An 18,247-nucleotide genomic window follows, 5' to 3' on the forward strand; every position below is an offset into this window, starting at 1 on the left:
TTTTGTTGTGTAGGCACAATCTTAGATGTGATTTTTCTAGATCAGGCCTAGAGCATGCAGAAGTGGAGAAATCTACAGTGCTCCCTGAGATTTACCTCTTTTATGCATAAAGGGACAGCTTCAGTTTCCAAGGTTTTCAATTCAGTACCTTCCATGAGCACCAAAGTCATGGTTTAACAATATAAGGCAGAAATAGCATGTGTGTGACTGTGTTTTGGATAATCTTATAGTCTATTATAACAGATAGAAAATTAATTATTATAGAAGGTACCAGTCACCACAGGTCTAGGCCAAGTTGCAATTCATAGAGAATATCAGGGTGGAAGGGACCTTAGGAGGTCATCTAGTCCAATCCCTTGCTCAAAGCAGGACCAATCCCCAGACAGATTTTTGCCCCAGATCCCTAAATGGCCCCCTCAAGGATTAAACTCATAATGCTGGGTTTAGCAGGCCAATGCTCAAACCACTGATCTATCCCTCTCCCTCACAGTCTATGACACTGTTTTCACACACTTAAAACTTTCTGAAACATTCACCTATATGGCTGGAATTTTCCATGCAGAGTCACTGTGTAAAGATGAAACTATTCAAAAAGTATGAGCAAAATTATTTCAGTCATTTTGAGTTGTGAGAAAATATTTAGAAACTGAATTTTCTCATTGTAAACCTCCCCCCCCCCTTATGTTTTGTTTTTTTGATGGGAAAGGAAAAAGTAGATTTAAAAAATTGCTGTCTTTAAACTTGATATTTTATATTTACACAATCCATAATGAGCAGTATATTTTGTGAATAATTGAAAGAAGGAGTTTTAGACAATAAGACGGTTACTTACCTTCTGTAACTGTTGTTCTTCGAGATGTGTTGTTCACGTCCATTCCACATTAGGTGTACGCGCGCCGCGTGCACGAACGTCGGAAACTTTTTCCCTCAGCGGCTCCCGTCGGGCCCGCAGGGTCTCCCTTCCCGCCAGAGCGGCGCCCCGCCCCAGCGTATATATACCCCTGCTGGCCCGACCCTCCCTCAGTTCCTTTTTGCCGGTGACTCCGACAGAGGGGAAGGAGGGTGGGAAGTGGAATGGACGTGAACAACACATCTCGAAGAACAACAGTTACAGAAGGTAAGTAACCGTCTTTTCTTCTTCGAGTGCTTGTTCACGTCCATTCCACATTAGGTGACTCACAAGCTTACCATTGGAGGAGGGTAGGAGTCAAGGAATAACAGATTGAAGCACCGCCCTGCCTACCATCGCGTCATCTCTGGTCTGATGGTGGATCGCGTAGTGGGCTATGAAGGTATGAACCGACGACCAGGTGGCTGCCTTGCAGATCTCCTGAAGCGGGACCTGCGCCAAGAAGGCCGCCGAGGACGCTTGGGCCCTAGTAGAGTGAGCCCGGATCGGAGGTGCAGGCACGTTGGCGAGCTCGTAGCACGTGCGTATGCAAAGTACGATCCACGCCGACAGGCGTTGCGTTGAAATAGGCTGGCCCTTCATCCGTTCCGCAACGGCCACGAATAGCTGAGTCGATTTGCGGAAAGGCCTGGTACGGTCCAGGTAGAAAGCCAACGCCCGCCGCACATCGAGGGTATGCAGGCTACGATGGCGAGGGTCCGTATGGGGCTTGGGGAAGAACACCGGAAAACAGATGTCCTGCCCCATGTGAAAACTCGTGACCACCTTAGGGAGGAACTTAGGGTGGGGCCTAAGTTGCACCTTATCCTTATAAAAAACAGTATACGGAGGTTCTGAGGTGAGGGCCCTCAGCTCCGACACCCTCCTAGCCGAGGTGACAGCCACGAGGAACGCGACCTTCCAGGAAAGGTGCATGAGGGAGCAAGAGGCCAGGGGTTCAAAGGGGGGCCCCATGAGTTTAGTGAGGACCAGGTTGAGGTCCCACGGGGGTATAGGTGGGCGAGTGTAGGGGAACATCCTATCCAGCCCCTTGAGGAATCGGACCACCGTGGGGTTGGAAAACACGGACAGCCCCAATTCCCCTGGGTGAAACGCCGATATGGCGGCTAGATGCACCTTAATAGAAGCGGGGGCCAGGCCCTGGCGCCTAAGGTTCAGCACGTAATCCAGGATCATCGGTATCGAGGCCCGCAAGGGCTGGACGCGCTGAGACTCACACCAGAGGGAGAAGCGCTTCCACTTGGCCAGGTAGGTTGCCCTTGTGGAGGGTTTCCTACTACCCAGGAGGATTTGCTGGACCTCCTGGGAGCATCTGTGCTCCGCCTCATTTAGCCAGAGAGCAGCCATGCCGTGAGATGCAGCGATGGCAGGTTCGGGTGGAGTAGGCGACCTCGATCTTGTGTTATGAGGTCGTGATGGAGGGGGAGGGTTATCGGAGAGGCCACGGACAGCTCTAAGAGAGTTGTGAACCAGTGTTGACGTGGCCACGCCGGGGCGATGAGAATGACCTTCACCCTGTCCCTGCGGGTCTTTAGAAGGACCCTGTGGATGAGTGGGAACGGGGGGAAGGCATACCGCAGGCTCCCGCCCCACGGGATTGCAAAAGCGTCCGCCAGAGAGCCCGGACTGCGGTTCTGGAAGGAGCAAAACTGTGGGCACTGACTGTTGTCCATGGTGGCAAACAGATCCACCTGGGGAAACCCCCACCTCAGGAAGATTGAACGGAGGATGTCCCGCCTCAGCCTCCACTCGTGTGTGAGATAGGACCGGCTGAGACGGTCCGCCAATCCGTTCTGGACCCCGGGGAGATATGCAGCCCGGAGGTGTACTCAATGGGCTATGCAGAAGTCCCAGAGGAGGAGCGCCTCGCGACAGAGGGGAGAGGACCGGGACCCGCCCTGCTTGTTTATGTAGAACATAGCGGTAGTGTTGTCCGTCAGAACTGACACGCCGTGCCCTCTTATGGTGGCGTGAAAGGTCTGGCAGGCGAGGCGAACCGCCCTCAGCTCCTTCAGGTTGATGTGAAGCGACTGTTCCTCCCTGGACCACAAGCCCTGAGTGCGTAGGTCCCCTAGGTGCGCCCCCCAACCCAGGTCCGACGCGTCTGTCACCAACGTCAGAACTGGTTGTGGGGCGGCGAACGGGACCCCCGCACAGACCTGCTGTTGGTCGAGCCACCAACAGAGGGCGTTCGAGACCCGAGCCGGGATCGTGACAACCATGTCTAATGGGTCGCTGTTGGGGCGATATACTTGGGCCAACCACAGCTGCAGAGGCCGGAGCCGGAGGCGGGCGTGTCCAACCACGTGGGTGCATGCTGCCATGTGCCCCAAGAGCTGTAAGCAACGTCTGGCCGTGGTCGTGGGGAATCTCTGGATGGAGGTCACGGCCTCCTGGATTGCCCGGAAACGCGATACGGGAAGGCTCGCCCTCGCCGCCACCGAGTCCAGGACTGCCCCTATGAATTCCAGTCTCTGTGTGGGGACTAGTGAGGACTTGGGCACATTGACCAACAGGCCGAGATCGCGGAACACTTGTAGCGCCAAAGTCACGTGGGCGTGAACCTCTGCCTCTGACCGGCCCGCTAGGAGCCAGTCGTCTAGGTATGGGTAGACGCGCATCCGTCGCTTCCGAAGGAAGGCCGCCACCACGGACATGCATTTCGTGAAGACACGTGGGGCCGTTGCGAAGCCGAAGGGCGAGACCGCAAACTGAAAATGGCGTTGCTGGATAGTGAAGCGCAGGAACCGCCGGTGAGCCGGGCGGATAGCGATGTGAAAGTACGCGTCTTTCATATCGAGGGCAGCGTACCAATCCCCCGGATCCAGGGAAGGAATGATGGTACCGAGGGAGACCATACGGAAATGTGGTTTTTGCAAGTACTTGTTCAGCTTGCGAAGGTCCAGGATAGGACGGAGGCCCCCTTTTGCCTTGGGAATGAGGAAGTATCTGGAATAGAACCCTTTTCCTCTGAGGTCTGGAGGAACCTCTTCCACCGCCCCTACAGCGAGGAGGGTCCGTACCTCCTGCATAAGGAGTTGCTCGTGAGAGGGGTCCCTGAAGAGGGACAGGGGGGGTGGGTGGGAGGGGGGGGGGGCGAGGAAAACTGGAGGGCATATCCTGATTCTACCGTGCGGCGGACCCAATGGTCTGATGTTATATGGGACCAGGCATGGAAAAAACGGGATAGGCGGTCCCGGAAACACAGGGGAGGATCCGGGGAAGAGATCGGTACGCTGTCCTCGATCGCGTCTTCAAAATCTTTGTTTATTGCCCGGCTGCGGCTTGCCGTTGTTATTGCCCTGGCCTTGACCCTGGTTAGGCGTATTGTTGCGCCTACGCCTATTGTCTCTGCCCCGCCTACGGTAAGGCTCGTGTCGAGGGCGAGGCTGGTACTGCCTCTGTGGAGGCTGTGGCTTAAAGGGTTTCCTCTGCGTCACGGGAGTATGCATCCCCAAGGACTTGAGGGTAGCCCGCGAATCTTTGAGGCCATGGAGCCTGGCATCAGTCTGCTCCGAAAACAACCCCGTCCCTTCAAACGGAAGGTCTTGGAGGGTGTTCTGCACCTCTGGAGGAAGACCAGACGCTTGCAACCACGCTGAGCGTCTCATTACCACGCCGGACGCAATAGTCCTGGCGGCCGCATCGGCCGAGTCGAGCGAGGCCTGTAACGAAGTCTTGGCCACCGCCTTTCCCTCGTCCACAATGGCCGCAAACTCGGGCTGCGACCCCTGAGGTAGGGCCTCCTTGAATTTTGACACCGACGCCCAGGAGTTAAAGTTATGCCTGTTGAAGATCGCCTGCTGGTTCGCGATCCGCAACTGGAGGCCTCCCGACGAGTAGACCTTCCTGCCGAAGAGATCTAACCGTTTCGCCTCCTTGGCCTTGGGGGCCGGGGCCTGCTGGCCATGCCGCTCCTTCTCGTTGACCGCAGAAACTACCAGCGAACATGGGGCCAGATGGGAGAAGAGGAAGTCAAACCCCCTGGATGGGGCAAAGTACTTCCTCTCGACGCCCCGTGCGGTCGGCGCAGAGGAGGCTGGCGTCTGCCACACAGTCTTATAGTTCGACTGTACGGTCTTTATCAACGGAAGAGCAATCCTGGAGGGACCCTCCGGGCTGAGAATGTCTACCATGGGGTCCTCCTGCTCGACCGTCTCCTCCGCCTGCAACCCCAAGTTGAGGGCCACCCGGCGGAGCAGGTCCTGGTGTGCCCGGTGGTCAATCGGGGGAGGGCCGGACACTGTTGTGCCCGCCACGGCTTCATCTGGTGAGGAGGAGGAGGTCATGGCTTTTTGAGCGTCCTCATCCTCCTGTAAGTCCTCCTCAGCGGGCTGACCCTCCGGGGTGCGTCCCCTGCCCTGGGTCACGGACGGTGCCTGGCTCGGTGCCGAGTCCGCCCTCTCGGCCTCAGGTGGTCTGGAGACCGTAGCCTCCGCACGGGAGGTGGGGCGGCACCGTGGGGAGCGGGAGCGGTCCCCCGAAGGGCCCGACCTCGAAGTTCTGGATGGCGGGCCTTGCTGGTGATAGGCCCACGGGGTCCAGAACGGCCACTGTCCCGGATGGCTCCAGTGCGGTTGCCAAGAGGCCTCATGCCGTGTAGCGGCATGCCCTCTGCGATCGTATCTCGACATCCCCGAGCTCTCTTCCGACGCAAGCGACGGTGACCTGGAGGGCCACGGCGGTGCCGTGGAGCGGTGCCGGTCCGGCGTCGGGGAGCGGTGCTGTCGGGACCGGGACCGTGAGTAGCGCCGTACCGATCTGGATCTGGAACGGTACCGTTGACCGCGGGACCGGGAACGGCTGCGGGAGGACGGTCTTGGGGTCCTCACCGTCGAAGCGCCCCGGTGCCTGCTCGGGCCGGGTTGCTGGGACGGTGCCGCGCTCGCGCCGGGGCCCGTCTGCGTGGAGGCCCGTTGCGCGGCGGGAAGCCGGGAGTCCACCGAGGCGGAGCTCGACCGGGACCGGCGCCGGGAGCGGTGCCGAGATGGCGACCGCGATGGGCGCATCGTCGCCGGCTTGCCCTTGGAAGGCAGTCTCGGCGGAATGTCTTTGGCGCAGAGTATGCTGACGGAGGACAATTCAATGAGGTCCTTCGCCGCCTCAAATGTGTCCGGGGTGGAGGGCTGTTCCAACAGTTCCTCCAGCCCCTCCTCCTCTTCACTCGACGCGCTTGTCCCGGGGCTCGACGGGCCTTTTGGCGCCGGAGCCACTGGTACCGGGACCTGTGCCGGGGCCGGCACGGCCTTGGGCGCACTAGCGGTCTTCGTAGGTGCCGCCTTCTTGTGCGGGGAGCGACCCCGGGCCTTGGGCTGGCTCTTGGGCTTGGCCGGTGAAGCAGACCGGTGCCGGGCATGATCTCGCCGAGGCGGCACCGCAGGTTTAGTCTGCACCGCTTGCGTCGGGTCGCGGACCGATGCCGGGGCACTTCGCACCGAAGCCGACGGTGCCGTGGGAGCGGAGGGCTGTAACGCCATCTCCATGAGGAGCTGTTTCAGGCGAAAGTCTCTCTCTTTTTGAGTCCTGGGCTTGAAAGCCTTACAAATCTTACAGCGCTCCTTCTGGTGAGCTTCCCCCAGGCAACGGAGACACGACTCGTGCGGGTCGCTCACTGGCATGGGCCTGCGGCACGTGGCACAAGCCTTGAAGCCTTGGGCGTGCGGCATGCCCCGCCGCCCAGGGCCGGTGCCGGGGTTGACCAAACCCCTATCACCAAGAGTTTGGTTGGTCTTTGTAACAACTAAATAACTACTTAACTCTGACACTTACTAAACAAAGAACTGATAACTACTGCTAATGACTATGCTAAGGGACACTCTCGAGTTGAGAGAAGAGCTGTTCCAACGTCGCCACGGGCGGTAAGAAGGAACTGAGGGAGGGTCGGGCCAGCAGGGGTATATATACGCTGGGGCGGGGCGCCGCTCTGGCGGGAAGGGAGACCCTGCGGGCCCGACGGGAGCCGCTGAGGGAAAAAGTTTCCGACGTTCGTGCACGCGACGCGCGTACACCTAATGTGGAATGGACGTGAACAAGCACTCGAAGAAGAAAAGAAAGTTATAAACATTTAAAATATGCTCAGTAGAGAAAAGTATTATTATTTAAGCAGTCACCTCAAATATGGACACTGTATACATGCATCTGTAGGTATTTAGTTGTATAGTGACATGATTAGCCACATGAAAAGTGATACATAAATGTGATTCTCTATCACTTGAAATCTTTAAATCAAGACTAAAAGATATTCTAGAGCGCAAACTGAAGTTATGCAGTCGATGCAGAAATTATTGTGTTATGCAGGAGGTCAGACTACATGATCATAAAGGTTCCATCTGGGATTAAAATCTACAAATATAGGAAAATATTGTTACAGTATACACTACTGAAATGAGACATGCTGAAATGAAACAGATGATTTATTGAGATTTTTCCCAGGGGAACTGATTTAGTGTAATGAGAATGATTGGTAATTACTACAGCTTAATTAACATATTATTAGTATAATTTTGGCTCAATGAAGATGTTTTTAGTATCAAATAATTAAGTAGTGGTTTTTAAAAAAAGGTTTTAAACCCCAAATGGAGTTTTTTTAACATTTGTAAACACGGTCTTTTAATACACAGGTGTCAAATAATGATCAAAGGGTACATTTCCTGGGACATCAGGAGGCCTCAATCAAAAGAAAGAAGGTTAAAAAATAGACAAGGAAATTCCAAGCAAAAAGCTACTACTAACAACACAATGTTAAGGTTGAGAAAAGAAGCATTCAGATACAAGGAAATGGAGAATAAAAAATGGAATCTCAATCTTAACTCTATTCCAGTGTACATTTGGCTTAAAATATGGATTTAAAAAAATTAATCTTTACATATAGTAAGTGCCAGTCGAGTGCTTGTTTTCTCAACATTAAGGTTGCATTAGCTCTAATTTTTCGTGCAGAACGTACACATAGTAGAAACACTAACACAATTCGTTGTGGAAGTCGCCTCATCTCCCTTTGGTATTCTGCATCACACAGTAGTAGGTGATAAGGTCCTTACATTCAAAACCATCTTTTTACTTTTGTTCACTTGGGTGAGTATTTATTCCAGTCTTTACTGCGTACTCTTACAATATCAGTGTCATGTTTAAATTAAATCTGTACTTTAAATATTAATACAGAAATGAAAACATACGAAGAAATTTTTATGAACAAAGACGTAAATGTCCAAACTAGAAAGGAAATAACCAAAATCTTTGAAATGGTCCTGAGGCAGTGTACCCATTCTCCCTTGACACAAGTTTCACATTACATCTCAATAGACCACATTATGAAGGGTAAGAAATTAATAAAGGCTATTGTGCACTGTGAATTTTCACACTGGATGAACACATTTGGTGTTTTTATAACTGTTCATGTAAAATAACTCTCCCTTACACTTGCATGGTGTGGAAGTCTAAAGTGATTACTCTTCATTGTACTATAAGATCTTGTGCAGGAATGCTGCTTGGTTTGAGTGTTCTAGTAGTTGGGGGAATGGTGAAATGTTTTGAAATGACACTTGCAAACATAATGGACCTATTCTGATCTCAAACACTGGGGTAAATCATGAATAAATCCATAGATGACAACTGAGTTACAATGGTGTAAAACTGGTCTAATCAAGATTAGAATCAGGGCTGTTATTAACTATAGCAGTTTTCTATGTAGTAATATACAAAAGTGACTGCATGTTAACAGGAGGGCTAAATCCTTAAAAGTATGTATCTGAGGGCAAAATCTAGCCCATAGCATTCAAGTTAAATTGATAAACATATTACAGTTTAAACAAGAAGTCATAGAGAGCCTATGTAGCTTTTTCAGTGGTCTTAGCCTCCAGTCAATGTGGCAAGTAAACTCTAATATTGTAACTCTAAAGATTAAAAGTGGCTGGGTACTATAGATAGGAGGATTTTAACCTGAAGTGACCAGCCACAGATTAGTGAGTGAATAACTTAACTGCATTTTGAACCTTGGCTGCTCAGACAGTCACAGCAATTCCTAATCAAACTATTTTATTAAGAAATCTTCTAGAAGAAGTATAGCTTTGGCAGTGAACCTTCAGGATCCTATTAAAGGGTCTCTGCTGTATTCCATCGCTAGTCTGGTCCAAAACTGCACACTTTACTCCCACGGATCCTCTCCACAGCCATTTTGAATCCTCTTTTCCTTATCAGGCTGATACAGACCTGCATCATCCTCTCCTCCTTCTGACAGGGGCGACAACAATGGGGGGGTATGATACAACTGCTCATTGTTTTGCTTCACAAAACCCTGCCACAGGGCACAGATTAACACCAAAAAATAGATGGCTGCAGCCAAAGAAAAACATTTTTCAGAATGCCTCCACTTGATTAATGAAGTAATGGCATGAACCACTGTTTGACTTTCATCATGTGCTATACATTCTTTGCCACTTCTCCTCTAGAAATATCAGCTGTAACTGGGAATTTTTTGCAATGTTCTTTTCTTCTGAAGGAGTCTTATTCCCTCAAAGTTTTCAAAGAAGACTACAGGGATTAATATGGCTGAGTTTACAAGAAAAATATTTTGGTATGGGGGGGGGGGGAAACAACCTTTTCTTAAACAAATTCTTAGTGCCTGATCATAGGACTACTTGTGTGAACAGGAACTACTCTCATGGCTGCAGGATCTGAACACAGGCTATTTCCACATTAGCAAATGTTATCTCATCTAAGTTACATTTGATACATACTAAGGCCCAGATTGCAGTGTCAAGAGGTGGGCAGGTATCACTACATATCTTGAAAAATCCACCTGTATATTTGGCACTACTGAGTTTTAGGAGCTATATGTCAATGCACATATTTAAGAGCCTCCAGGCAAGACTGGTGATTAGAATTACACCACCTTCATTCTATAGCAGAGGTCATTGTTTGTTTTATTTTTGTTAAAAAAAGTAAAAGACAGAAATGATTTGATAACTTATTTCCTGCAAGCCAGCAGAAGGACACCACCTTTCGGTTCTAGTTTTCTAGCTGTTCACAACCCACAGCAGGGGCTGCACTTCTATCAACCACTGTTTATTTTTGTTGGAACTTTGATCTGCTGTCCTTGAATTGGAAGTGAAAGGCAGGGGGGAGGAAGGCTAAAACCGGTGTGCCCAATTCTACCTACAGATACCAACTCCACACATACATCCGAAGGCTAAAGAATATTGCCTAATAGAAGTAAGTAAAAAGTGAGTCTTCTTCATTTATTGTGATAATGCAACACTGTAAATACTTCTTAGAGGTATTTTGATACTGTGAGGTATGTGAATGAGACTCTTGATTGACTCCTAGCTGATAAAAATTAAACACTTCTCTTCCTTGGTTAACCATCAGACTTTCCTTAATTCATCTGATAGAGCTACTACTTTATGATGTCCATGTCCTGGTGTGGACAGTGCACAAGATAGTCAATTAGTGGATTCCACTAAGTCCCTTAGCAATGTCTAGGCACTGCTAACTGGAAGTCAACAACAGCTATTGCTATTACTGTAGTAGCAAATGCCACTTCAATCAGTTGTTCAAGATACCCAGCCTTCCACTATTCTGAGATGTATATTGTTAATGTACTTCAAGCTAGAACTTGAAAGATCTGAAAAGTATTTGACATCTGGCACAGTGACTCAGTTAATTACTCTGTTGAATTAATTACTGTGCTGAATCTCTTGAACCAACAACTGTGAGTTTAAACTCAGCATCAGAGTACTGGCTGGAATATGAACCAGTTTAAAAGAGTATTATTTCATCTTCAGATTTTATTCAAGGCTGACTAAAAGGAGAGTAAGTAGGTTGTATCTTTTGTAATAAGGTAAATGAATCCTCTATGGGAGATAGCATCACACTGCTACCATATTAAGGACAGATAATGAATGACAAGGACTCATGCCCACCCATACCTTTCAAGAGTCAGCCACAAGCAGATGTGTACGAAAATCCAACTGCAAATACTGTGAAATGGTAGCCAGGAGTTCACAGAATTTTCCTTTTGCTCCTTTACCAGAGATTTACTTTTAAAGTCTTTCAAAGATTACTTGATCCATTTATAAGGTTTATCACACCAAAATGTTTGCAGTGCTCACTCAGAAATGTGTGAAACCTGCTGTCAAGCACTCAAGTGAAACCATAATTGAGTCCCAGGAGGTGCGTCTTTCCCTAGATGAGCTTTTAAAAATATATATAAATAACAAATAAACAAATACAGCTCCCTTTAAAAACAAAAGAAAGCATGTGTTTTAGAGAGAATAGGAATCAAACATGTCAAATAGACAGAAAGTTTAAGAATAAAACAGAAAAGCTTCAGAAAAAAAAATGATTACAAGTTGGCATCAGGATTGTCAGGCCTAAACAATAAATTAAAGATTTATCAAAACGTTGACGTTTTCCTAAAACATTCTAAAGTAACAAGCTAATGCTTAGAGGCAGAGGCCTCACTGATGAGGAAAGATCACCATTATTTGGGAAAAGCTCTTAGGAAGAGAACAGAGCTGACCAGAACACTCTAATTCCATTTCACAGCAATTTTGGAGGTTTCAAAATCTGTTTTCATTCCAATGTGGAATAAAACCAATTTTTTTTGAATGTTTCCATGAAATCAGACTCCAAGCTTTATGATTCAGGAAGAGAGGAGGCATGTGTGTTTCTCCCTCTCTAGCCTGGTGGTTAGGGCACTCACCTGATATGCGGAAAACCCACACTCAAGACCTTGCTCTGCATGATTCAGAATTGAGTTTTTCATCCCAGATCAGTGCTGGTGCTAGCCCATTGGGGGCCCTAAGCAGGAGTATCCCCCCCCCCCAATACTAAAACAGGCAAGTTCTTATAATAAAAAGTGAATGAGGGTCCAAAGAAATTGCTTAGTCTGCTTTTGCCTAGTGCCGGCTCTGTCCCAGATCACTCTAAATCAGGCAGCGCAAGGGACTAGAACCCATATCTCCCATCTCCAGCTCAGTGCCTTAACCATCAGGCTTTAGTGAAACTGATACTTTCCTGCAAGATGTTTCAGTGCTGACAAAACAGCATATTTCAGCAAAATTTTGTTTTGTCAAAACTGTTCTTACCAGCTGTAGAAGAGAACAGAGGAGCTCAAATATACCCGTGAGACCAAAAACTGGGTAGAAGTCCTGCTCTATTGGCTGTGGTTGCACTCCAATTCGTCCAGAGAAACATAACAAAACAGTAGCAGTATCACTGTCACATTGCCAGTTTATTCTAATGATGCCTTTTAGAGCTCCTACAGTTAAGCGTCAGTCACCATTTCTATTATATGTTGCACTGTTTCTAATTTATAACCTGCAAATGTTTACTTAAGCTTTATATACTGATACTATCATCGGTGGTAGCACTAGATAAAGCAATAATGGGGAGATAGGGCCAGTTACTATGTTATGTAGGCTTGCTCTGAGCAGGTCAGAAAACACTGTAACTAAAATGCCAGTACCTAACAGGAACACTGTTTACACTGGTGCTCACATGCCCATCCCTGCCACCACTGATGGAGCTGAAATGGAAGTAGTAATGGTGGGAAATTTTAGGAGAACATTCTAAGTAAAGATACAGGCATAGTGCACAAGATTTTGGTGAAAGGATCAGCTCTAAGATATCGTGGGGATAAGTGCTTTATTACATAGAGATTAGACATATAGACATGAAAGAGCAAACACTTACGTACCAGATTTTCAAAAGAACCCAGAGCCCAATTAGTCACAATGGGAACTGTTGGGTGCTGAAAATCTCCCCCCTTTTTAGGTTCCCATAATGAAAATTTAGTCCCATTTGTGGATGCTGAGCACTTGGAAAACCGAGCCCTATTGTTTCTAGGCTATTAGTCCATAATATGGATTAGCGCGTTTAGATTTTTTAAAAAACCACCCTATATTAAAAGGGTTAAGAAACATTAAGGTTTAAAAATGGGTATTGCAAATATAAAGTAACTACAATATTTCTTCATTACAATTTTTAACAGGTATGCTTGCAGGACAATTATGCAGCAAATGTATTTTAAATATGGAAATGTATTTATATGATATACTGTACTGAAAAAGTTTCACAGTTCTTTATGTCAATAATGTGTGCATGAAACCTCTGTAATAACAGGCACTGATCTGCTAAACAGTAACTGCTCCGAAGCTCTATTCTTCCAAGGAAATGCAGATTTTAAGTGTCTAATACACCTCCACTGAGATCTTTTAAAATAACCCAAGGAAAGAAACCCAAACTACATGAAAACTAATGTTGAGGATGAGACTTAATTAAAAACAACAAAAATTAGAGATAGGAATGACACTATCTTTAACATACTAAATTATGGCTCAGCAGTGCAGTACTTATATGGACCACTGACTTCAGTGAAATCAGGGCTAATTTGGACTATACCTCACATAATTCTAGGCACCCATGTCAGAATCCTTCAATACCTTGGCATAATGGCTGCAAGTTGATGACAGATTCTGTAGCTCTCAATATCCTTATGTTTAGTAGGGGTTAAATTAACTTTAATACAGGTTAACATAGTCATTGTGTATTTTCTATCTACATTGTTAATATGAATTGTTCAATAATTAATTTGTGCACTGAAACAGTTAAAAAAAACCTCTGATATGTTATTAAAAGCGAAAGCATCAGTTTGGCTCAGCAGATAAGGTAAGAATCATCATATAACTCTCCTAATTCTAAAGTAACAAGTTTAGTACCATTAATCTGTGCCTGGCATAACTCTTTCTAGACTGCTGCCATAGATGGACTGCTTGGAAAAGATCCAAATAGCACTGTCCATGAAAGCTCACATTAGCTTGATTTTAAGTGATTTGGTTGAGTAGCAATAAAGACTAACTCCTAAAGGATGACAAACAGTATAGTAAAGTCAACTCACTGGGCATCTACATACCAAGGTGTTATTATTCAGACCCATCTTCCCAGCAAAAGGGCCCCATGTTGTTCCAACCGGAAGCTGCTGCCGACTCTGAATCTTGCGCTCCCCATCCTTCTGGAACATCTCCAACTCTCCTGCAAACAAAGAAAACAAGCAACATTTAGAGTACTTTCACTTGTGCCTTGACAACAACCACCTCCGTCTTTGTGTTTGTTTTACATGCACAATATTCTGAGGACCCATATAATGAGAATTAATTATGCTTGTCTAAAAAACAACTGATCTTGTCATCCTGAGAAAAAAAACGAAACCTTTTTCCTTATAATTATATTCAAATTTGGGTTATAAAGCCCCATTTCTTTCTTGCATCTTTTCACACCCATTATATTTTGAAGGCATTTTTATTTGGTAAGTCTTTGAGAATGAGAGAGAATAACAGTTACTCAAGAGGCTTTGATCGAATGCTGAGAAGGAGGTGATGGCTGCAGAAAGAAAAAGTGCATTAGGAAGTACAACACTGGGGTTAAAATCCTTCCTGCATTTCCCTGTCACAAACAGCCAAATTCTGAAGTCTTTACTCAAGGAAAATTTCTATTGGGCCACATTCTTTGCTCATTTACACCAATGTAAATACAAGGTAACCCCACTGACTTCGGTGGGGTTCCTCTGGGTTTATACGGGTATATAGATAAAAAGAATTTGTCTCAACTAAAGTTTTGCCTGCGTTAGGATTTCAGGATTTGATCTGAGATAACTAAGGCTAGTAGATCCAGTGCCAATATGTTTACTCTAAGAAAAGTAAAACAAGTGGGGGTCAAAAACTCTGTCACTTTTTATTTTATTTTCTTCCACTGGAAAAAAGTCACAATGTAACTCTGTGCTACTTTCTCTCACTTACAGAGAGGAATTAAAAAACTGAAATTATTATTTCTAAACGTGAAGTTACTAGCTTTCTGAAAGTAACACTTTCAAAACTAAATGAAAGTATTACTTTATTTCACTGTTTAACTTCCCCTCTCACTGTTCTAGTGGGGAAAAGGGGCAGAAAAAAAGGGGTGGGGAGAGAAAGTGGGCACTTTTCCAGAATTTTAAAACAAAAAATATCAAAAATATTGAAAAATTGCAGGGTTTTTTCTGATGATTTTCCCTTTTACATTTTTACATGATACAAAAAACATTCCTTAAAACAATTTTGCCAAAAAATTGTTTTTTACAAAATCCCATTTTTGACAAATACATTTTTTCAACTTACTGTTGCCCATCTGAGCTCTGGACCCTATGAAGTTAGCTTTACTGGATGAAATCATTTCCATACTGAAGTCAATGGCAAAACTCACATTGACTTCAATTGGGCCAGAATTTCACCCTAAATGCTTCCCTTCTATGGTATGTCATATTCTTCCCTTCATATATTGATCAGCTATGACAGTAATTCTAGTCTGCCACATCAACATAATCCTTCTCATCAATTGCAAATAGTATTATATGAATCACAACTGTGATTTTTCACAAAGACCAGAGATTCTGCCTACTCAATTACTAAACTGGATGCCTGTCCCAGATTTAGGGCTGGTGATGGTTGCAAAATTGACCTTGTGGGGGTGGGAATGAGGGGAATGAGAATCTCTCCCTTGCTGGAAAGCAATCCCACAGCTTTCAACACATCTCCCATAACTAGTCACCCATGTGAATCTCTGGATTTATGATACATCCAGACTGTGGCGAAGGTTTTCCTTGTTCATGGGAATAAACCCTGACCATTTTCCAAAGAGCAGAATTGGTTATGGGCTGTTTCCAGGCAAAGATATCCGTATTTCAGTGGTGAATACTGCAGATTGCAAAAATACGCCATTAAATATTGTGGTCCATATCCTTCATGTAAACTGGCAGAAATCCAGTCAGCTATATTGGTTTACACCAGTTTATATATGTGAGAATAAGTATTCTTTATAATGACAGCTTCAGACATTTGCAAATGTGATATATAAATTGGAAAGGTTAATTATGTAGCAATTATATCCAACATACATTTTATTTAAATTCCCATAGGAATACTGAGATAAATGAAATTAACTTTTAAACAATCTCTGTAAGATAATTAGAGATGGGGGGCTTTTCTGAACTGCAGGTCAACATGTTGAACATACACACACACACACTGTAGTATTTTCTACATAAAGATGAAACCAGGAGCATTTGCTTGCTTTTTATACAGTAAAAAAAGCCAGGTCTATGGACATGTCACATTTAACTGATACCCGAGGAATCATGAGAATCTTTGAAAACCCTTTTAAAAAATAATTCAGCCTCCCTTTCTGCCACTGACATTTTTCATCTGAAAAGGGTTCAGATTCAGTCAAACAGTGACTCCTTATCTGTACCTGTGGATTTACAACAGGCCTGTCTTTTAATGGATTAAGAACGACAAATTTAGGGCAGATCATCCAGTGATACCCAAACACCTAGCAAAGTTTTAAATTGCACAAATTCATGCTTTCTTTTATTTAAGTAAGTAAGAGTCCTAATATTAATTGTGACAGGTTTCAGAGTGGTAGCCGTGTTAGTCTGTATCAGCAAAAAGAACAAGCAAGTACTCCTCGTTCTTTTTGCTAATATTAATTGTATATCTTAAAAGATGTTTAGGAAGCAAACAGGCATTAAAACCAGCAATCACTTTCCAAAATAATGGATGCTTTTTTCTTCCACGTTGACTACCGAATAGGTTACCATATGCTTTCCCCCTTTGCTCTGTTATGCCTAAATGTGTGTTTTGGTGAAAACCATGGATTTCATCATTGCATTGTAGTTTTATACCAATGTCACTCCAGTTTGAGTAGCTCAGTAGTGAATCATGCTTAATAAGCGTACTTTCTATGCAAATATCTAAGTTGTTCGTGAAGATATTGAACAGAGCCGGTCCCAAAACAGACCCCTGCGGAACCCCACTTGTTATACCTTTCCAGCAGGATTTGGAACCATTAATAACTACTCTCTGAGTACGGTTATCCAGCCAGTTATGCACCCACCTTATGGTAACCCCATCTAAGTTGTATTTGCCTAGTTTATTGATAAGAATATCATGCGAGACCGTATCAAATGCCTTACTAAAGTCTAGGTATACCACATCCACCGCTTCTCCCTTATCCACAAGACTCATTATCCTATCAAAGAAAGCTATCAGATTGGTTTGACATGTTTTGTTCTTTACAAATCCATGCTGGCTATTCCCTATCACCTTACCACCTTCCAAGTGTTTGCAGATGATTTCCTTAATTACTTGCTCCATTATCTTCCCTGGCACAGAAGTTAAACTAACTGGTCTGTAGTTTCCTTGGTTGTTTTTATTTCCCTTTTTATAGATGGGCACTATATTTGCCCTTTTCCAGTCTTCTGGAATCTCTCCTGTCTCCCATGATTTCCCAAAGATAATAGCTAGAGGCTCAGATACCTCCTTTATTAGCTCCTTGAGTATTCTAGGATGCATTTCATCAGGCCCTGGTGACTTGCAGGCATCTAACTTTTCTAAGTGATTTTTAACTTGTTGTTTTTTTATTTTATCTTCCAAACCTACCCCCTTCCCACTAGCATTCACTATGTTAGGCATTCCTTCAGACTTCTCGGTGAAGACATAGTCTTGCTTGTCTATGGCACGTTCCCCTTAGATCTAAGCAAGTGACTTCAGAGTTATGGCCCAGCGGCCACTCTGTGGATCTCAGAGGAGACTATGTTAAGAAGAAAATCTGCATTTGAATATGAATTGAAAAGGAGTCCCCTAAGCCTCACTCTAACCGAAGAATTTGGGTCCGTCCTGACAATACAAGATGGAGGTAGGGGGCATGGTGCTCTGAGAAGCTGCTGTCCCTTCCCTGACTGGGGCTACTCAGAATCTCCCCAGCTGACCACCTAACACATTGCAGAGAAGAGAAGAGACACTCTGGTTATTCTATTGTGTGATTACCAGGCAGGAGTAGGAATCCTGGACACAATGGTATAAGAGCTTGATAGGCACTGCCTTTCCTTAGGGAAGTCCCTGGCAAAGTAACGCTCCCTTCCCCACACAGCCACCAAGGGGAAAAGGGGAACAGCTCTCTGATTCTGTACTCCAGCCCAAAGGGAGTGGGAAATTCTATGCACAATGTGCTGTTTACAATTTCTGACTATTCATAATCTTTACTGGACAACTTTGGCATGGAACTAATGTATATTTTGACACTTAATAACAAGTGATAACAAACACAATTCATACACAGAGGTCAAGAATATAGTATTTGAATGCATCATGACTAGTATGCCAAATTTTAACATCAGACTGGTAGTTATATTTTGCTGTATTCATTCAGCAATGCATCCCCAGACCTGCTAATTGTCCTATTGAGAAGTACAGTAGAGAGAATAACTAAGGGGCCACTAGGAAACATGAGTACGGGGAAATAGATTTCCTG

At 45.4% G+C, this 18,247-nt stretch overlaps 1 protein-coding gene across 1 annotated transcript in view; it reads right to left on the reverse strand.

Annotated features, from left to right (window-relative positions):
* Nucleotides 1-18,247, reverse strand: part of ZFPM2 (zinc finger protein, FOG family member 2) — a 350,445-nt gene that overhangs the window by 216,924 nt on the left and 115,274 nt on the right. Inside the window, exon 4 of the mRNA XM_065398289.1 lies at nucleotides 13,821-13,939. Coding sequence (XP_065254361.1) covers nucleotides 13,821-13,939 — 119 coding nt within the window. The remainder of the gene's footprint in view (nucleotides 1-13,820; nucleotides 13,940-18,247) is intronic.

The sequence above is a fragment of the Emys orbicularis genome, chromosome 2, assembly GCF_028017835.1.
Source record: "Emys orbicularis isolate rEmyOrb1 chromosome 2, rEmyOrb1.hap1, whole genome shotgun sequence".
Taxonomy (NCBI): Eukaryota; Metazoa; Chordata; order Testudines; family Emydidae; genus Emys; species Emys orbicularis.